We start from the raw sequence: 21,646 nt of genomic DNA, 5'->3' as shown, positions 1-21,646 counted from the left end.
CTGAGTCCCCGGATTCTTCCCCCTGCCTCCGGCGTGCTTTAGGACCTGGCTCCCAGTCTGCGCTCCCGGCTGTCCCGCGCGCCTGTGCATTTGAACTTGGCGCGCGCGCCCAGCCGGTAACCTTCCTCCTGACCGTTACACTGCTCCTTTCACTGCTTCCCCCTTCGGGGGGGCTAGCTGGCTCTGACTTCCCCTCTGTTCCCTCACGCAGCGATAGGGGCGTGGTCAGCCCTGACTCATCTTCTCTTTCCCCTGGAGGGGAAGCCGGCCCTGACACGTGGGACCCTTCCCCCCCGCTACGCTCCGGTGGGGAAGCTGGTCCCGATCTCCAGCTGCTGCTTTGGGAGTCACTGCTGGTCCCTTGCTTCTGGTGCATCCCCCCCGGAACCCCCCTTGCTCTGGCTATCGGTGCCCCCTTCTGGGAATCTTCCGAATCACTGGACAGACTCATGGAATCTCTTGCCCCACTGTCATCCTCACCTACACTGCCTTCGGATTGTTCCCCTTCGCTCTCCGCTTCCTCCTTCCCCTGTGCCTCTGCTCCTGAACCCCTGACATATACCAAAAAAATCACACAATTTCTTCACATTTCTCACTTCCGCAAGGCATGGGAAGCTTGGACAAGGATAGTTTCCACTAGAGGACAACATATTTCAATATCTATTTCTTCACAGGCTGAACATGCAAGCAAGATGTTTTAATGTTCTTGTGCATTTTCATTATGTTTATAGCTGTAAACCACTTACTGGCATTTGGGCATATAAATGGTATATAAAATAAATAAGAAAGCAGTCACAGAGGCTGGCAATGCTAGCCCCAAAGAAGCATCAGTGTCGTACCCTGAAACTGTTTTTGCCAGCCAAGTACTTTTTAGCAATGCTGTTTTCCCCTGGCTAAATTCAAATTGCACAAAGTGTCCCTTTCCTGCTCCACCCAAGTCATCTGGGTGTGACACATTCCAGAAGTTTGGAATAGCCATTGCCCATCAAATACCAGGCCATACAAAAACCTAGACAGTATGGGCTACTTTGCGTAATGAAGAATAAGGCTGGTGATGTTATATGGCAACTATGCAGTTGCTATTTCACACAATATATCTTCACAAATATATCCCATCAAGGGCTACCTACTAGCGTGGATGGCAGGAGTGCCAACTTGAATAAAATATTGGGAGAGGGGTCAGGTAAGCCATGCCCATCATAATTGATCACAAGACACAGTGCATGCACACCATTTGAATGGCAATGCCCATCAACTCTATTTTATTAGGGAGGCCAAAAGACCCCTTGGCCCCTGGGAGTTTGCTCCTGTGGTGGATGGGAAACATGGAGATAGTGTTCAACTGAAAGCAGTCATGTGTAGATGAACATGCACAAAAGCTCATGCAGAAAAATCGGATCCGTGTGACTGATGTGTACATCAACACTTTGATGTGTACACAGCCACTGTTGAGCAATTTTGAGGATGAACCCTGAAAGCTTAGAATTGAGTACCCCTTCTCACCAGATCTATTTACCTGATGTGCATCAACAGGAAGCCTTCTGCAAAAGGGCCTGCTGATATGTGTATTTTCCCTGAACAGATTTTCATCCTGACCTTTGCTTATTCCTTGGCAGCCTTTGCCTAGCGTGTGGCTTGCCCTTTGCCAGTGGTGGCTTACTGATGTACAAATGCAATAAACTCCCTCTGGGGAAGGGCTTACACAGGCAGGTGGGCAGTGCGCTGTTTGTTTGGTCTGGGTTTCCATAGAGAGTCACTCGCTGAAATTCTTTAGTGCTCTTGGAGAGAAGGGGGCAAAGAGAGGAGCGGAGGAAAAGTTCTCCTGGTGTGCAGAGCTCAGCTTTTTCAGCAGGCACTACTGCCTGTCCGGGAGCATAATGCTAGAAAAAGGCCAGTAACTTCTCCTCCTTAGTGGGGCTTGTCAGATGTGCTGTCAGGGCAGGATTTGGGGGCAGAAGTCCAGAGCCCTGCTCAGAAAAAGCTCCCTCATATGCAGCAGTACTGGCTTACGAGCATTCAAATAACATTATCCCACCCCTCACGAGGCAATTTGGAGTAAGTGAAGTAAAACACATTGCCATCGACAGAGCATTCTCCCCCTTCCATCCTTAATACCATTAAGTAATGGTGTTATGGAAACTAATGGAAGGAAAGGACAACAGTTGCTTCAGGGGGCAGATTCAAGAGGGAATTGGAAATTTTACCCCTCCAGTGTCAACTTCAGTATGTAAAATTACTCATGAATTACATCATTCACATATCAAGGCTGTTGATGCTGCTGCTGATTTTACAGTAAAGCTTGGAGGAGAAATCCATTGAACCAGGGTAAGGATCCAGTGGCCCTCTAAATCAGGCTTCCTCAACCTTGGTCCTCCAGATGTTTTTGGCCTACAACTCCCATGATCCCTAGCAAGCAGGACCAGTGATCAGGGATGCTGGGAATTGTAGTCTCAAAACATCTGGAGGGCTGAGGTTGAGGGAGCCTGCTTTCAATGTCGTTGGGCTCCACATCCCATTATGGCCAGTGGTCAGGAGGGATGATGGGAGCCGTAGTCCAACAAACACCCCGCAGGCTGAGCACCAACCATTCATGCACTAAACCTTTCCCCCTCTTGCATCTTAGCACCTCACAGTCAGTTGTTCCAGGCGTTTTCTCCCTTTCTTCAGTTATTGTAGGTGGAAAAGGGAGCAAAGTGCCTGAAACAACCAACAGTGGAAAGGTAAGATGCAGGAAGAGAGAAATTTAGCTGCTCTCTCCCACGTAGGGGGCTTTTTTTCAGCTGGAGCTTGCTGGGATTCAGTTGACACCTCTCAGGTGGGTGCCCTTGCCATTCTATGAGAATGAGGCAGGTGTTAATGGTGAGTTTCAGCACCTCTTTTTCTAGAAAAGTAGGACTCAACCCCCTCCCCACCTGTACCACTTTACATGTGAACAAGCAAGACACCTTTAAAAACCCCACAACGGTCTACCACATCACAATCCAGTGTGCATGTTTGGGTCTTGCCCAAAGTATGGGAAATAGGGTTCTTTTTTGTTATTTGACGAAGCGTCTTGGTGGGCAGTGTATAACATCTTCCCAACCGAATTGAAAGCTTTCCTGAGCTCTGAGCTGCACCTTAGGGTGTGAGCCTTGTCAGAAACCTCCCAGCTTGATACCACCATGCCTAATTAATCAGGAGGTTTATCACTCCATTTGATTAATATTGCCTCACCTCCATCTTTGATGTGGGTTACATAAACTCACCCAGGTTGGTCACCGACCTGTGAACTATCCAGGCCAGTCATCTCTGGGGCTTGCAGCCATGGCAACCCCCTCCCTATAAACCCTTTTGCTCCTTTGGAGTCAAGATTGTTCCGTTGCCATAGCCAAAGATGGCTCATGCAGCTTCCATCCCGGGGGGGGGGGGGTCCAGGATGGGTCAGGAACTGGACCCATTATGATGCCCATTGTTCCATTCAATGACTGATCCTCCTTAACCGTCAGTCTTGCTGCCCTGGAGCCCATCCAGCTGGCGGGTGGCACATTCCTGCCTAATGAACCTCCAGGCAACAGCTGCAGACTTGGGCGCTGTTTACCTTGGCAAGGGTGCTTTCTGTTGGTCATTATCCTGGCACAGTAATGAGGGGATCAACACTCAGCTGGTATTTTGAGCTGGAGTTTTAGAGTCATGTATAGACCAAGATAAACCAGTGACTTTATGTGGCAGGCTGTGGGTTGTTGTTGTTGTTGATGATGATGATTTTGCTGAAACCACCACTGTGTTCACAATGTGCTCTAGCCTCTGCTTCTAGCAATGGTTATTCAGAGCATGAGATCCCAGTTTGAATTTCAGGTCAACCAGAACTTGCTGTGTGGCCTCTGACAGGCCTCAGACTCTCAGGCCCCCCTCATCTGCACTATTGGGATTAAAAGTACTGGCTGACCTCACAGTATTGTATTACTGGAATATGAGCGCTTGTAGCATTTCTAGGAAAACACTAAAGTATCATTAGTGCTTGACCGTATTGAAAATGAAACCACTGTTTAGTGGTTACGTATACAAAAACATGGATAACATAAAGTAAAACAAGCTTCCAAAGGAGACCTGTCATTAGGAACACGGTTATAACATTAAAAACTTACCTAGTCAGGCATCTGGTTATCACAGAGGCCTATGGGAAGCCTGCAAGAAGAACCTCATTGGCTCTTTTAGGAGGCTGAAGCTATGACTCTATATGCATACATTAGCTATACAAGCACACTGAGCCTACCAAAGCTGAAAAAATTAATTATTTCCTTACTGTGTAATAATTATATTTAATTTACTTTAGGATTCAGAATTAATGTTCTGTTTTTATTTTTCTACATTCTCATATCAACTTTCCCTCAAGTAATATTTCTAGAAAAAGGTTCTTAGGTGTATGTGGTCTCCCCCTTTCCCATTTGTATCCTCACAAGAAACCTGTGAGGTAAATTTATTATGCTGAAAAGTGGTGACCAGACATCACAACAATAAAGGAATTTGAACACAGATCTCTCCTAAGTGCTATTGCTATTGCCCACATCATACTTGCTTTCCAGTTTCTCTCTCCCTTCCTAGGTGCTTTCAAGATGGTCAAAAAGGAGGTTATAAATGTAAATCATAATGGGTTTGCTAAAATTCTCCTGAATGCCGGCCACAGCAGCAGCAGCAGCAGCAGCAACAACAACGGAAAGTGCTTCACACATTCTTGGCCAACTATGCAACAAGTCAGCTTTGATGTTTGAAGGGTCTGCAACTGCTGCACCACCTAAGAAACTGACTAAGCAGCTGCTGCAACTGTCAGATGTACCAAAAGGAAAAACAGAAAATTACTCACACACATACAGTATAGAGTGCTATGTACCAGTTCTGTGGCTCCCCAAGCTGGCAATGCAGAGAACTACAGCCATTTCCTAAATTGGGGTTTAAAGGAAAATTCACCTATAGCCTAGTCCTGCTCATATTTCCTCAGACGTGAGTCCCACTGAATTTAATTAATTTTACTTTCAAGTCAATGAGCACAGAATTGCAGCTTCCTGTTGCCTTTTTTCACAGGATACAGTACTTAAAATCTCTTCTTCGGCGACCACTTGTAGCTGAGTAAGATTGTCTTCCATGAACACGGTTTTAACAGTGAGTTCGTAAGTGACTGTGGAGGCCAATTCTGAATCCACACATCCTTCCACAGTTGGGACATAGGTTTCCGGGTGGAGTTGGTGAAGGTCATGGTTTGTCAAGCGTACCTTCCTTTTAGCTCATTTCTTCCTTGCGTCCTGAGTTCGAGTGTCTTCAAAGCCCATGACACCTTTGGTAAAGGCTGTTCTCCAACTGGAGCACTCACAGGTCAGTGTCTCCCAATTGCCAGTGTTTATACTACATTTTTAAAGATTTGCTTGAGAGAGTCTTTAAACCTCTTTTGTTGACCACTAGCATTACGCTTTCCATTTTTAAGTTCGGAATAGAGCAGTTTCTTTGGAAGACGATAATCAGGCATCTGCACAACATGCCAGTCCAATGAAGTTGATGTTACAGAATCATTGCTTCGACATTGGTGATCTTTGCTTCTTCCAGTACACTGTTATTAGTTTGCCTGTCTTCCCAAGTGATGTGTAGAATTTTTTGGAGACACCATTGATGGAACCTTTCAAGGAGTTGGAGATGGCATTTATAAGTGGTCCATGTTTCAGAAGCACAGTAAGGTTGGTAGTACAATGGCTTTGTAAACAAGCATTTTGGTTTCCCTGTGAATGTCCTGGTCCTCAAACACTCTGCTATTCAATCAGGAGAAACCTGCACTCACAGAGCTCAAGCGATGCTGGATTTCAGCATCAGTGCCAGCCCTTGTGGAAAGATAACTGCCCAGGTAGGAGAAATGATCGACACTTTTCAATGTTACACCATTGAGTTGGATTTGTGATGCTGCAGAGGGGTTGTTTGTGCTTGTTGGTGCAACACTTTGGTTTTTTTGGATGTTGAGCGATAGGCCAAGCTTTTTGTAAGCTTCTGTGAAGCTATTTAGGATGGTTTGGAGGTCATCCACTGAGTGTGCACACACTACGTTGTCATCAGCATACTGAAGCTCTTTGACGGAAGTTAGCATAACCCTACTCTTTGTCTTCAGCCTACTCAGATTAAAGAACTTTCCATTTGTTCACTATATGATTTCTATTCCAGTGGGATATTTCCCTTTGACAAAGTATAGGATCATTGCGATGAAAATAATATATAGAGTTGGGGCAATAACACAACCCTATTTAACACCTGATCCCACTGTGAATGATTCACTTTGAGAGCCATTGTTACCTGTGATTGTTGCTGTCAAATCACAACCATAAGGGGTGGAGGATCCTATATTTATGCATGTCCAGATGTCATTTTTTAATGTCAAGGAAGCATACCAAGCACTGTTCCTCATTTAAAATGAGTTGTGATCCAAGGAGAACCCTGATACAGCTTCTTCCTGTAGTGAATATGGCATTTGGAAATCATTAATGTGTGGGGTTTCAAGGGCTGCCTCCAAATATGCACCCTCCCAACTCATTTCAATGGCAAGCCACATTTTAGAGCTATAAAATGGACTTTGCATATTCAGTGTGGCAAGCGACACATTTTTATGTAACACTATCTGCCATTGATAGCAAAGAAGAACTGGCATGAGCAGGGCAGAAAACAGGTGTCACTCCATCAGAGCCAAGGTAGAAAGTTAGTGTCTACCACGGTGTAACTTATATTGAAGCAGGTTGTGCTCTCATAAGGATTCTCAAACTTTCTACCTCCCTAGCCCCCTGAGGTGGCTAAAAATTAATGGACACAAAATGGTGTTATAGCGGCAGCCTGTCGATGGAAGCAGAATTTGGCAAAAACTGGTCGGTAAGTACTGAAATCATATATCTAGTCTATTTTTAGAGATAGTTAAATTCTTTGCCACATCACTTTCTTTGTGACAAATGCAGGCACTTGCACGTTGTCAATAAGAACAACTGAGCACGTGGGCAATACCTTCAGAGTTGGCATTCCTGTCTTGGTGCTGTGAGGTGGAAACACACAGAGAGAAAAACACGAGAAATGCTTCCTTTATGGGTAGTTGGGTGTGAAGTTTTGCCTCTCTTTGCACATGCATGTAAATAGGGATGAAGAGAGCCACCACAAAAGGAATCCTCATCATCAGGCAAGTTGTACTTTAATAAAATCATAGCACAGAAATGCAGCAAGCTATTTTTGTGTGTTACCCCTAACAAAGATACTTAACTGTTCCCAGTATTTTCCCCGATGTATTGTTTAGATTTCACATAATTGCTAGGCAATTCAACCCTACCCCATTCTGTATTTCAGCTTGGCCTGCATCTTTCCCTCACATCAAACCCTAGAACAGCAAAGGGATATTCCCCCCTTCCTTTCCCAGCTGCTTCCAAAGCATTTTTATAGATAACTTTGCACACAGGTGGGTAGCCACTTCCTTGGACTTGCATGAGAACTGTTTCAGACCAAGGCATCAGCTCATCTGAAAGAGGGCACACATTCCCAGAACCAGCCCCTACTTCCACTAATAATTTTTAACAGGAATAGAAACCCCACCCTCTGGCCTGGAAGCTGGATCAGAGCAGATGCTGAGGGCAAGCAAAGGATGCCTATCATGGTCTGCCTTGAATAACCTTCCTCTGAAACACTTGATTCCCCCCCACTCCAATCTAAACATATTTTGTCCTTATAGGACTGTGGATCATTTCTGATCTTCGCAGTGCTCCATTGGAGCTTGTGTGTAAAAGGAATTTGCAAAAATGGAATGCCAGAGTTGCAATATGAGATCAAGGCAGTACTGGGGGGCAGCAGGACCATCCCTTCCAGCATCTATGAAATGATGATCTGGTTGGCACAACCTATATTTGCATTGCCTTTTGTAGTCATTGCACCAGTCTCCATGGAATCAATGGGAAGCCACAAGGCTAGAAAGTGGGGGGGGGGGCAGGTTTCTTATCATGGCTCCTAGCCTCCTAAGAGAAAGCTTGTAGCAATGCTTTCTTTAGTCTCCACTTCCTATCTCAACCAAATGGCCAAATTCCATTCTCACCATGTTCCATATTCACCCACAAGTTTTATAGATGCAGCCACAACATGGAAGGCTACCAGTGGACTGGATTTTCCAAGCATAGCCTTATCTGAGGACCAAGGCGGTCAACAAAAAGCATGGATGAGATCCATGGCTTTCCTTTAAACAGTGCTTCCCTCTCCACCATCACAAAACAGGTTCCCTTCTAGCCTTGGAGATAACTATGAGGACAGGATGGAGGCTGAGAGAGGACAAGGAAGAATAGTGACAGAACATGTGTTTGGTACACCTGAAGGCTCCTATTCAACCTCCAGATTTAGAGCATTCCTCAAGCATTGCAGTCAATGACAAAAGCCAACAAAAGTTGAAATGTAAGTACTTAGATCAGAGGTAACCAACATGGTGCCTTCCAGCTCCCATCAGCCGCAGCCAACATGGCCAGGGATGAGTTGGTTGTCCAGCATCTGGGGGGCACAACATTGGCTACCCCTGGCTTACACGGTCAAGTTCAACAAGTGGCAGAGTCGTACATTCTTCAGACCAGGGTGCTCTCTTGAAAATCACATGCTGCTTGAGAAGAGAAAAAGGCCTGTTGGTTGTGATTCCCCCTCCAAACCTGGCTTTTGACAGCACAAGAGAGTTCCAAGTATCTGTCTTTAAGAGGAAAGGCTCTCATTGAGAAAGACCGCGGAAAAGACACGATGCAGGTGCTGCAATAATGGCACACACACGAAAGAAATAAATCTGGGGCTCCTCCAGATGATGTGTTTATTGAGTATTCATTATGATTTGCTTCCACAAGGCTTACAGGGAGGTTAGACTATGCCCAATCCTTATTCAGCATTCATTTTGATTGGTTTGCAGGGTGGTTATACAACAATGAGCACTCATCCTGAATTCATCCTGATTTGCTTTCACAGCAGGTATACACCTTCCCATTCATCATTTGTTCATACTACTCGTTTCAGTGCACTCCCCCATCACCTTTCTAAATGCAAACAGTCTGTTGGGGGGGGGTTGGCAGGGGATGCACAAAGAAGTAAATTTTTAATACACACTTGAACCCCTCCTGCAAAATACTGACACCTTGGAGAAGACCTTAATTCTATTCTGACGTCTCCAAGCTAAAACCTATGAAGATGGATCGAGAAAGCAAGCATGACCTGTTCTTGAGCTCTGACTCTGCCATGCTTCAATGGGAGACCTTGGACAAACCATTCTGTCTCAGACAGTTTCTCATCTGGAAAACAGGAACCACAGAAATTTACATAACAAGTAAAGATCACAATTCTGTGAAGGTGCCATATCTCTGTTTTCTTCTCTTGTTTACTTCTGCTAAGGGTGCGATGAGAAAATAGGGAGGGAAGGAATGTGAGCTGGTACAATGTAATATATGCAGAGAGCCAGCCACCTTCTGGAGTGTCCCGATTCAAATTCTAGATCCACCATGAATTCCCTTCTATGGTCTTGGGCATGAGGCTTTGTCTATTTCAGCCCCTTCATCTGGAAAAGTGGGAGTGATAATGACCCACCCGAGGGTTGTTGATTTAGACAGTAAGGCCCTTTGTTACATTCAAAGGAATACATAAAACAGAAGTTCCATCTAAGCTGGAGGAAAAGATTTGCCTGAAATCAACAACTGAGCAGCAATTGAGATGGCGTGGCATTCCTCATAGTATTAAGAAGGCCAGGGGGGATGGTCGAGGGACAAAATAGTGCTAACAAAAGAAGATGCTCATCTTAGTACCAGAAAATCTAGGCTGAAAGAGTTGGCTCAGATCATTCAACCCCTTTGATCGCTATATTTCCAATTCTTTTAAGGAGAAATCCATTCTCCCCAACACTAAAGTATCTTCATCATGCCTATAACATACTGTTGATTTCATCCAAATGTCTGCATGACACTGCAGAAGGTAGCTTCCGAATCCAACAGCTTCCATTTCCAGCATGCATGCCTGTCTTTTTAATTTTAATTTATTTTGTGCCTGGGGGAGAATTCTACCGGAAGATCCTCTTTTAACAAGGCTTTATAAACTATTGCATCCGTTTACTTGGGAGGAATAGAGAGAGGCAGTAGATAAAGTAACAGCGGAATCTGGGATGCTGGAATTAAATGTCTTCCCTCATCTTTCTTTTTTTTTAATAAAAAAATCCAGTTTTATATTGTCAATTTATTGTCAATAAACCCCAAAGCAGGAAAGGCTTTGCTTTGCTTCATGTTAACAGATTATGAATTCACTATTGGATGAAGTCTCTGGTGCTTGACGAGCGTTTGTCTCTGCCGGAACCTCCTCCCACATTCGGTGCAGCGGTACGGCTTCTCTCCCGTATGGATTCTCTGGTGAATAATGAGGTCGGCCAGCCGAACGAACCTCCTCTCGCACTCATCACAGGGATAAGGCTTCTCCCCTGTGTGGATTTTCTGGTGTCTGGTGAGAGACGAGAGCTGGTTGAATCTTTTCCCGCACTCCGCACAGCTGTGGGGCCTCTCACCTGAATGGGTCCGTCGGTGCCTGTGGAGATGAGAGAGCTGGTTGAACCTCCTGCCACACTCATCACAGGTGTGGGGCCTTTCTTCTGAGTGGGTCCTCTGGTGCCTGGTTAGAGCAGATGAGGCAATGAATCTTTTCCCACATTCAGGGCAGCCGTAAGGTCTTTGTCCCATGTGGATTCTCTTGTGTACTGTAAGAGCCGAGAGGTGGCTAAAACATTTTTGGCAATAGGTGCAGCGGTAGGGCCTCTCTCCCGTGTGGATTCTCTGGTGGCTGATAAGATGCGCTCGCTGGCTAAAGGTTTCGCCACACTCTGTACAGGCGTGGGGCTTCTCTCCTGTGTGAATTCTCTGGTGTCTTGTGAGATGCGAGAACTGGTTGAACCTTGCCCCACACTCGGCACAACGGAAGGGTTTCTCACCCGTGTGGATGTGCTGGTGCTTGGCCAAGTCCGACGGGCAGTTGAAGCGCTTCCCACATGCAGCACAAGGGTGGGGTTTCTCCCCAGTATGGATTCTCTGGTGTCTGGTGAGGTGCGACATCTGAATGAAGCTTTTTGGGCACTGGGCACAGTGGTAAGGTTTCTCCCCTGAATGAGTTTTCAAATGTTTGGCTAGGCCCGATGGGCGGGTGAATCTTTTCCCACACTGAGCACAGGCATGAGGCCGGTCCTTCCTGTGGATACCGCCATGGGCTCGGAGTTCCTCCTCTCCCCTAAACCTTTTCCCACAGTCCGGACACTGGAAATACTGTCCAGCTCTTCCCAAAAACTTGGCACCTGTCGAGTGGGAAAGAAGAGCCAGATACAATGCCGTGACTAGGTAGACACAAACACACATACACACTCTGTGTTGAACCCTAACAAAAAATTATGTACTCCAAAGAATTCTGTACTGTACTCAAGATGCTACAATGCAAAATGTTGACAAATTATCCAACATCCACAAAATCTAACATTCAGAAATTCCTGCATGTAACTAGACTTAAATCAAATTTAGATTGACAGACCACAACACAACTTGCACAGAGTGATTTCAGTTAGAGACTTTCCAGCTCACATTTTAGCTACAAGCATCCGTTCACCACATATGGGTCCAACTGTGTTATGTTAAGCAAGTGGTTTGCCCTTAAATGCAGGATTTTTTTCCAAAAAGACCCACTGAGCTTCCCCCACCTCCATGCCAATCCAGATGCATACTCTGGTGTGTTGGGTAGGTAAGTACCAACCCAGACCCTGCGGATCATCATCTGAGGCACTTTTTCGTACGCCTCCTTCATGAAAGGTCTGCAGGGTGGCAAGATGAGAATGGGCCTTTTCTGTGGTGGCTCCCACCACAGAATGGGTCAAACATAATCAGTTTCCTGCAAGAGCATCTGCAGATGAACTGTCATCACTCTTTCCATCACCTTGATAGGAGTTAATGATCATGGGCCACATTCAGACCAAAACACCCTTAACGAAATGAAGACTGGAGGGGAAATAATGTAGGGAGTGGTGTGGTTCCTTACCGGGGGAGCTGGCATTCCCATTGTCCTGCTGCCTGACTTCCTTATAGGTTTGCCTTTGCCTGGTGTTGACCAGAGGCCGATGAGCTTCAGAGCAATTTGCAGGCCCTTCTTGGGCTGTTCCCGATACCTGTAACAACAGCAACAATCACACTGGAAGTGAAGAAGGAATATTGGGCCTACACGGGCTGACATCCTCTGTGGTATCAAGAGAGAAACAAATAATGGGATGGTGGTGTTGAGTGTTTATCCATTGTGAGAAGCAATAAACTCACAACCACTCAAAAGTGAAGCCTGACACAACCATTTGAAGCTCATTCCAAGTCAGCCAGGCAGAAATCACTTTTCTGCCTTGTCCTGGCCACTGTCCAGATCAGAAGTGGGGAGCAACTCCCAGCATCCTTGACCCTTGCTGGCTACAACTGATGAGAATTGGAGTCCAACAACATCTGCAGAGCCACAGCTTTCTGTCCTTTAGCCAACTTCATAAACTTCTTCATGAAGTTCTGCAGAGACCCCTGCTGGATCTCTTGGCTGCTGCCTTCTCACAACAGACCAGAACAAAAGACCTTTGAAGGCTTGGGAGATAGCAGGTGAGTGGTTGCTGGGCAACTATAGATGCACTTCCCTAACTGTTGTAGACTGTTGCTAAGAAACTGCAAAGTTCTCTTCTCTACAGCTTCAGGATTGTTCCATAAGACAGAAGTTCTCAAGTATCTTCTTCTCCCCACCCCCACTACTCAAAAATGGCAGAGTGTCTTGATGGACCACTTAAGAAACCTCTGTCCTACAAATCAAACCCCACACAAATCATACATATGACAATAACCACAGACCTGCTTTTTTGTGTGAAAAAATTCTGTGATGTTAGGTGTAAAGTTTGGTCTGCTTTAAGCCTCAGGCTAGCTCCAGTATTTATCCTGCTTCTATGTTTGGACTTGATGGTGGCCTGGCAACAGAGAAGAGCCCTTTTAAACTGGTAAATTGTTGGGGGGAGGAATTATAGACTGCACCAGACTGAACTATGAAAATCATGGGCCCTAAATTAGGATTTAATTAGGCTGTTTGATAATCCAGTCCAGGTGAAAATGGTCTTAATTGTCATCATTAGAAAAAACATTAGTCAAGTGCAGAGCTAAGTACATATGCTGTTCTCTGTTCCACAGACTTTCTGCAGACTGCTTGAATGCAGACCACAGTTTGAAAACTTTGGCCATAAAAACAAGGAAGCAACATTTCTCTCAGCTGCTGCAGCAGGAAAATGACCCCTCTATCCGAAGTATATTCTGTGATTAGATCAGCCATCTGTTGTCAGTGTTAGGGCTCATCCTTTTAATATGCCTCCAAGTATGTACAGGGTGCATTTTACTTACTGCAAGGCAGTGTTAGAAACTCAGGCACCAAATGGCTCCTTAAGCCAGAGTTACAAAATAGAATGCAAAATCAGAATGCCTGGTTGCCATTCTTGGGCCAGATGGCTCAAAAGTTGTATTTTTCAATGTGACTTTTTGGTTTCTGAAATTCATTCTGGCTGTGCAGATAAAATGTAACAGATAGAATTCTACAGGATATGTTGATAGTGTGTGAAAACAGTCAAGATCCAAGGATCCACAGGAAAACACCTTATGACAGTGGAGGTGCCACCAGGCACCTTCACTTGGTCACAAGTGGCTAATTTTCAATGTTGTTGCAAGGTATTCACAGCAAGCTGTCAAGTTAGGGGACAGGCCTTCCAGGTGAGAGGTCATAACTCTCAATACTCATCACAAAGTATTGGAAGACACAAGATCTACCCACCTTGGAAGAATGGCAGATGAAGGTGATAGACTATATGCGACTGGCAGAAATGACCGGCAGAATCTGAGACCAGGGAAGAGAGACGGCGGAAGAAGACTGGAAGAAATTTAAGGACTATCTTGGGAAATATTGCAAAATTAATGAATGTTAGAATGATGTGGATTTAGAAATTAAGTGGTTTTCAGCTGTAATGATTAAGTGAAAAGAAAAGAAAGGTTAAAAATTAAACAAAAATTAAGGGAGAGGATTTGTTGAATTAATAATTAGAAATTGGAATACAGAAAGGGGAGGTATGAGGAGGTCGGGGAAGTAAGTTATAAGAAAATAAGGGATTGAAATTTTACTTGTTTTTAAATGGTTTTTAGTTTTGTATTTTGTTTTTTAAGTTTGTTACTTTTTGTGTTTGTGTTTTGTTTTTATTACTGTCTTTTGTGTGTATAATTTTTGAAACTTCAATAAATATTTTTTTTTTTAAAAAAAGAGAGGTCATAACTCTCAAGCCATAGGTCACTGTGCCGTCACTATCTCCCCTACTACTGGAGGCCAACTTTGACAGGAGATGAAACCACCCACCTGCCAATCCTATGACACCGTAGTCACATGATTGACACATGTCAAAGTTTTAAAGAAGCAGTGCTTCCTTAAAACTCAACAACCCGAAGAATTCCAATTTGGTCCTCCCACCCCCATCCCTTTAAGACCACCGTGAATAAATGACCTCACCTGTTGTCCCCGCTTCCCCCCCTCCTGCTGCCTCAGAAGGAAACCCTCTGCCAGGGCCACTGCCTGGGCGCAGGTCTCCGGTCCGCGCTCTCGGACTCGAATCTGGATTTCCTTTGGCAGAATTGTCAAGAACTGCTCCAGGATCAGCAGCTCCAGGATCTGCTCCTTCGTCCGGCTCTCCGGCTCCAGCCAACGATGGCACAGCTCCCGCAACCGGCTGCAGGCTTCCCGTGGCCCCTCGGTCTCCTGGTAGCGGAACTGGCGGAAGTGCTGGCGCTGGGCCTCCACGTTCACAAAGTCCTCCCGCAGGATGGCAACTTTCACCTTCCCGTAATCTCCTCTTTCTCTTGTTTCTAGGCTGTTGAAGGCCTGCTGTGCTTCCCCAGCGAGATTCGGCACAAGTTTGGCCATGCCCTCTCCTCGTGGCCACTGGCAGGCATCGACCACCCGCTCGAATGTAGACAGGTCATCCCAAGGCGGCAACTCTGGCAGCTGGGAAGTTGCCCAACCTGAGTGAGAGGACTGTACCGTTTTGAGGATTTCTTGCCACTGGGCTTCTCCATGAGGGCGCATTCCCTCCTGTCTCTCAACCCTACCATGGTGTGGTGTGGCCCACCTCAGAAATTCACTGATTGCCCCAGCCTGGACAGCCCGAGGAGACTTGCCTACCCCTTCCCCAAGTTCAGGATGTCCTGGGTTTGGCTCCTCCATTCTTCCCTCTGGTTGCTCTCAAAGGCAGTTAGAGCTGTAGTGTTATTGCTTCCCTTCAACTGCAGCCATTTTGTCTCCTTGGCATTGGCCTTGACGCTGCTCTCAACTTTTCAACTCCCATGCCAAAATTGGCAGGACTGTGCTGAACAGAACAGGGCTTATCATCAACAGTGCTACTACCATCAAAAGCACAGCAAAATTCCCATCTAAGGCGCTAAGAACCTGTGAAGAGAGGGAGAGAGAACCCAGACTTTTATACGCATAGTGAGCTCACAGCTGTCCACTGACTTCCATGCCTTGCTCCTAGCCATTGGCTGAGCTGCTGTGATGTCACAGAATAAGAGCTAGGAACGGAATGTTGAAAAATCAGTGATGTTGCTCTGAGGTAAATGGAAGGCAGTTGTGTCTGGAAGGGGCAAAAATGTCACACAGGGACTAGAAATAGGAGGGATTAAACACTGCAAGAGCCTGGGGAGATGGTCGAGGGAGAAATCAGAATGGTCAGTATAATCTTAGAGAGAAGATATAGATTACTGAGAGACCCTACATTTCAAACACTGATTTGAAATAAGCAGGATTCATAAAGAAATGCAGGTTTCTGGAACCAGTGCAAGTTTATTTTTGGTTATTTATTTTTGCTTGTGCTATTCTGGTGTGAGCAGATGGGCAAAGAGCTATTTAAGGCACTCAGGCCTTAATCTTGCTCACCTTTCATTCTGACTTCTGCGCGTCTTCTGCCATTGTTCACATACTTTCAGATCTATCTTCACAGCCGATCCTCAGGATGCTGCATCTGGATCTGGTACCCTAATCTCCACTTGAGCAATGGGGCAGCAGAACACACAGCTACAAAGACAACCAGTGACAACCTGCTTGTAACTCAGCAAAGTGTTCTGTTCTTCCACTACTCATTGCAAGTGGACCATTCACACATGCAATTGTTTGTGCAGACAATAAAGTACAAACCATCTCTCAGTCTCTAGGTGGGCTAACACACATGCATGAGCATCTCTTAGGTGCAATCCTATAACCACTAACCTGGGATAAGTCTCACTGAACTCAGTGAGGCTTGCTTCTTGGTAGTCATGCATATGATGTTTTATTCTGCTTTTAATCTGTTGGGAGCTGCCCAGAGTGGCTGGGGAATAAATAATAGATGATGATGATGATGATTTGTTAATGACTTACAACCCACAGGTGAACATCCTCTACAATACTTGATACAAAATCTCTGTTTGCACTATTCTGATTAGGAAAGGCTGTTTTATGCATTAGAAAGCACTGTTGGGCATTGCAGGGACTAAACACATCCTCGGTTATCCTCCTCTGCAAAATGGGAACAAGTATACTCTATCTCACAAGGCTGTTGTGACAGAGAACAAGCTAAAGACTGCAAAGCACTTCATAAAATAGCTCCAGCAAGGTTTGTTGAAGGATTATCAGTATCAGCTAGTCCCTCATGTGGATTTGCATCCCATGTTTTGAGCTGATGATCATCGCTCCACTGAAAGAATGACCCTGCCTTATAGCAGAAGCCACATCTTCCCTGTCAGTCAAATAAAGCAGACGCCCGCAACTTCCAGACATCTCGCAAATTGCAATTCTCCGCATGCAGAATTCCCATCAACTCACCTCTGCTGCTTTGCCCGTCTTGGGGGCTTCTACTGTCTCGATCTGCTGCTTTTGCTACTGCTGGGAAGGAAAAAAAAACCAACCCCAAGAGCTGACTGTTTGTGAGAGAGAGGAAGCTCCGTACCTTATTCCTTCCCCCTGTCTCTAAAGATATGGAGGGGCTCTAGGACCCAGAAAGATCAACCTATTTAACCCTTCATAATCTGGTCTAGGAGAAACGCCTTGCTGCAGGCTCAGAGACACCAAGTTAAGAAGGCAGTGGATGTGCCCATTTTTAGACCAGATCGCACAATCCCTTTTGCCAACATTGTCTCTTTTCTCGCTCAAAACAGTGACTAATTGATGATGCAGGCTCCATAAACCGACCACGAGAATGCCACCAGGAACGCTTACAAAGCAATCCTACGAGTATATGTTCAGGAAGGAGACCACCCGGCCTTCAGTAGGGCTTTAAAAAGGTAAAGGGACCCCTGACCATTAGGTCCAGTCGTGACCGACTCTGGGGTTGCGGCGCTCATCTCGCTTTATTGGCCGAGGGAGCCGGCGTGCAGCTTCTGGGTCATGTGGCCAGCATGACTACGCCGCTTCTGGCGAACCAGAGCAGCGCATGGAAACGCCGTTTACCTTCCCGCCAGAGCGGTACCTATTTATCTACTTGCACTTTGACATGCTTTCGAACTGCTAGGTGGGCAGGAGCAGGGACCAAGCAACAGGAGCTCACCCCGTAGCGAGGATTCGAACCGCCGACCTTCTGATTGGCAAGTCCTAGGCTCTGTGGTTTAACCCACAGCGCCACCCGCGCCCCTTTCAATAGGGCTTACTCCTAAGTAAAATTGCACAGGCTTATGGAAGATGTTTCCCTTTCCCCCTTTGCCTTAATGGCTTTGACAACGCGAATAAGCCCCTGCCTGGCCTCTGTGCAAGCCTACTCTCAGCTTCTGTCTTCGATCTGTAAAATGGAATCAAATAATGGGCTGCCTACCTTACAAGGTTCTGCTGAATAGTGAGCTACCTTGCAGGATGTGATCATGTTTGGAATACTACATACGCTTCTAGTCATCCAACCTAAAAACAGGATATTGTAGAGCTGGCAAAAGGGAGGGGGGGGGAATAATGTAGTAAAGGGCAACTTAAATGATTGCAGGGTGGGAATATCCTCCCAAGAAGAGGAGGTTAAAGCTTGCAGGGGGTTTTTTTTCTCCGTTTGCTGGAAACCAATGAAAATTCATTTTAAAAATAAAAATAAAAGGGGTGATGCGGAGGCATAATAGAGGTTTCTGAAATTCTGCATGGTGAAATAAGAAAATGGATTGAAAGACTGTTTTCTCCCCCTCTGATAATATCAGAACACGGGTTTGGAAAAATGAATTGGGGTACATTCAGGTCACGCAAAAGTACACATTTATAAAAGGTTTGGGCGAATCTACAGAGGATTTGCCAGTTAGTGACTGTTAGGCATGATAGTTGAGTGGAATCTCTCATGTTCATAGGCAGTTGGTCTCTCAACGGTCAACTGCTGCGGGGCCACAGGGCATTGGATATTTCTAGATGCATTTGGCTGGACCCTTTGGGAGACAGGATGCTAGACTAGAGCGAGCAACCTTAGCTGTGATCCACCAGCGCTCTTATCTTGCCAAGACCAACTCAACAGTCTGGATCCAAGCAAGGTTAGTTGCACTTCGGTCCTACTGAAATCAATGTGAAAAGTTATCAAGTACAACTCACTTAATTTGAATCCCACTTGGTAAAAATGAGAGTGTTAAATATTAGGAGTAAATAGAATATTTCTCTCCCCCCCCCCACTCCCTTTGTTTCTTTTTAGGTCAGGTATTGGAGGGGGAATATTGAGTTGGGAGTGAATGGGAAAGAGGGATCTTTTTAAAAAGGCCAGTTTATTGGTTTTTATAACTTTTTGTTTTATCTTATTGAACTGTCACAAATAATGATTAACCACACGGAAACTAGTTCCTCCTCCTGCTGTCATTTTCAAAGATCCCTCTTTCCCATTCACTCCCAACTCAATATTCCCCCTCCAATACCTGACCTAAAAAGAAACAAAGGGAGTGGGGGGGGGGGAGAGAGAAATATTCTATTTCAAGACCAGTATTTAATTAATATTCATTTGGGAGGTTTGCAAGGATGTTGCTGTTTTCCTTTTGTGTCTGGCAGTGGAAGCCCAAGAAGTAAACTCCGAGTTCAATGGGACTTATGCTCCAGTCCAATGTGTGTGTTTAGGATTGCAACCTGAGCATAGCTAGTGTGGAACTGCACACGTTGAAGTTGCCTGTTATATGAAAGCAAAGTTTGCATCCCCCCCCCCCGAACTGATGTTCTGCAGCTATGTCTACTGCTACATGATGGGTAGGCAGGCAACTTTTCCAATCCTGAGCCTTTGGGCAAAGGTTGCTCCTGTTGAATGTCTGGTGCTATTTTTTCCAATCTTGCATCTTTTCCTTAGGGCAGGGAACCTGTGACCTTCTTCCAAGGTAAGCGATGATAAAAGTTGCCATCCAACAACCTGCTCCCCTTTGCACGCTTTCGCTTCACATCACTTGATGGCTTGTCGCTCACGTGAGAACAGCCTCTGGCACGAATCTCGCATCCCTGCGGAGTCTTGACGCGGGAGGCTGTTTCCTAGATTTGTAAGAGTTTGGACCCCGACGATCATTTAGTCCAGCCCCCTGCAATGCAGGAATATGCAGCTGCAACCTTGGCGCTATCAGCACCAAGCTCTATCCAACTGAGCTATTCTCGCACCTTGCAAGGAAACGACTTCCGTTTTTTAAAAAATTATTATTCTCCTATTCTCCTCTCTCTCCCGCTGCGGAGCCAGCCGAGATCTGCGCAACGCCAAGGGTTAAGCCGAGCGTGCGCTCTCCGCCCTAGAGAGGCTCAGGAAACCCGGCCGGAGTAGAGGGGGGATGCATTAGCCGAGGGCACCTTCCTGCTCCTCCCCTTCCCAGGATCAAAAACTTGGGATTTGAATTTTAATAAGGGGGGGATTTGCCTCTGCAGGGCTGCAGATCTTCCGCAGCGGGGCTTTGTGCCGTGGGGCTGGGCGGAGGAGAAGCGCCGAGCGAGAGCGCTGGCTGGGGCGAGGAGCCTGGAGCCGTCCGAGCAGGGCGCAGGCAGATCCAGCTGCCGAGGAGGAAAGGGAGAAACATCTGGAGGAGCCTGCAAGGCAGGTGGGAAAGCAAAACGGGAGAGGGGGGAGGGAGCTTTTTGCAGGGTGTGCGCCTCTTCCCAAAAGGCCTTTGTAGGGTTGGCTCCGAGTGAGATCCGAGCGGCTGGAGAGCCGCAGTCCAAATTTGCAACGATTTCTGTGCAAAGTATAGTGGATGAAACGATGGCACAGAAACCGTTATTTTATCCGAGGTAATGACTTTGTGCCAAGCCTTCCCTCCAAGGCACTCAGGACAGGAGAGGCAGCCTTAGGAATTCCCATGAGGTAGGTTTAAGACGTAGTGGCCGGCCCTAAGCTACCCTGTGTGTTTCCTGGCTAAGCAGGGATTTGAACCCAGATTCTCCTTGCCCCCCTACATCTCTGAGTCCCCTCCTACATCCGTTATCCTCAGCTAAGTGAAAAAGTAGTGCTCAATTTTCTTGGAAGAGGAGAGAAAGTGCTGAAGAGGCAAGCCTGTGAATTGCCCTAGGGCACATGGGGATTCCATGGCTGGATTTGAACCCAGAGCTCAGAAGCAACGTTGTTCCCTAACTTTCTGTCTCCCATTTTTAAACTCACTATTCCTCTCATTTCGAAAGCTTGCAGCTTTAAAAGATCAAGCCAGGTTCCACTTTGAGAGAGACCTGTGGGGAGCCTTCACATCCTGCCTTAGGATTCTTTCTTTTTTGTGTGGTGGGGACTGTGACTATTCTCTTTAGATTTCTTGCCCCTCAACATCCTTTAGCCTCCTTATTCTACCCATAACAGGAGTGCCTAAAGAGTGGCTTTCTGTACCACCCTTCCAATCCAGGCTTGTGTGTAAAGTGGGGATTCCCCATCTACATTTGTATGGGGGCAAAGGAGTCTTAGCATTTAGTTCATATTAATTAAGAGAATGTCGTGGCGTGACCTTAGTGTATGTGGCAACAGAGTGTCTGGGCAGAGGGCTGGAGGCATTGAGGCTAAGATTCTGGGTTTATACCCACGCTGAGAAAAACTAGAGGATTGGGAGGTGAGGTGGGGTGGGTTAGGGAATACTTGGAGCCAGGACTTCAGAGTTCCTTGTGAGAAGGGTGTGGTAGAATCAGGGGTGAAAGGACTGGAATGCTGCCTTCCCTCCAGTGTGGGTTGATGAAGGTTTTGTAATCCAAGTTAATGATTGTGAGCATGGGATCAGGATGTGGTGTGGATTAATCAATGTGGATTTTGTACATGCAGCATAATTAAGGAAGCTGTAGCTTTCCTAAAGGACTTGTGTTTGTGTGTGTCTATTCACCGATTTTCTACCCCTCCACTTGCTTTTAGTTCTTGAATACAGTTTCACCTCCACCTTCTTGTCAAGATGGACAAGAGAAGCAGATGAGAGAGAGAGAGAATGAGAAAAAAGAGAGACCCTGGAGAAAAATGCAGACTTTAGCAGGAGCTCTAGCTAGTCTTTCCATTCTGTTAGCATCTGAGGATTTAAGGGGTGGGGTGGGGGATTAAGAGACCCCCAGCGAATCAAGGCCTGTGGGGGAAGGGCAAGCAAGCTCTGTGGATGCTGATTCTCTGCAGAATGTGTTTAACTCCTGA

At 46.0% G+C, this 21,646-nt stretch overlaps 2 protein-coding genes across 12 annotated transcripts in view; one reads left to right on the top strand and one right to left on the bottom strand.

Moving 5' to 3' along the window:
* The window catches only part of LOC309355448 (uncharacterized protein), a 60,151-nt gene that overhangs the window by 31,890 nt on the left and 6,615 nt on the right, over positions 1-21,646 (top strand). The window contains exons 1-3 of one of the 5 annotated variants that reach the window (XM_081886328.1): positions 18,425-18,578; positions 19,370-19,397; positions 19,927-20,096. The gene's annotated coding sequence lies outside the window, so the exon portion shown is untranslated. Of the gene's footprint in view, positions 1-18,420; positions 18,579-19,369; positions 19,398-19,926; positions 20,097-21,646 lie in introns of those variants that run through there. The other 4 variants (XM_081886326.1, XM_081886327.1, XM_081886329.1 and 1 more) reach the window with 4 other exon arrangements.
* LOC309355438 (uncharacterized protein) lies at positions 8,802-18,303 on the bottom strand. Of its 7 annotated transcripts, none has more exons than XM_081886291.1 (7): positions 17,894-18,303; positions 16,912-16,971; positions 16,318-16,417; positions 15,988-16,125; positions 14,569-15,501; positions 12,052-12,178; positions 8,802-11,320 (listed from the first exon to the last, which is right to left on the bottom strand). In XM_081886291.1, the coding sequence occupies exons 5-7, from the start codon at positions 15,277-15,279 to the stop codon at positions 10,278-10,280; spliced, it is 1,881 nt and encodes a 626-aa protein (XP_081742417.1). In that variant the 5' UTR covers positions 15,280-15,501; positions 15,988-16,125; positions 16,318-16,417; positions 16,912-16,971; positions 17,894-18,303; the 3' UTR covers positions 8,802-10,277. The 7 variants fall into 7 exon arrangements, with proteins under 7 accessions (XP_081742417.1, XP_081742416.1, XP_081742414.1 ...); XM_081886290.1 differs by having other exon boundaries at positions 16,912-16,968; XM_081886288.1 differs by lacking the exon at positions 16,318-16,417 and having other exon boundaries at positions 16,912-16,968.

Source organism: Podarcis melisellensis, assembly GCF_964234715.1.
Source record: "Podarcis melisellensis genome assembly, chromosome: 13".
Taxonomy (NCBI): Eukaryota; Metazoa; Chordata; class Lepidosauria; order Squamata; family Lacertidae; genus Podarcis; species Podarcis melisellensis.
The sequence above is the reverse complement of the archived record's forward strand: the minus strand, read 5'-3'. Positions and strand labels throughout refer to the sequence as shown.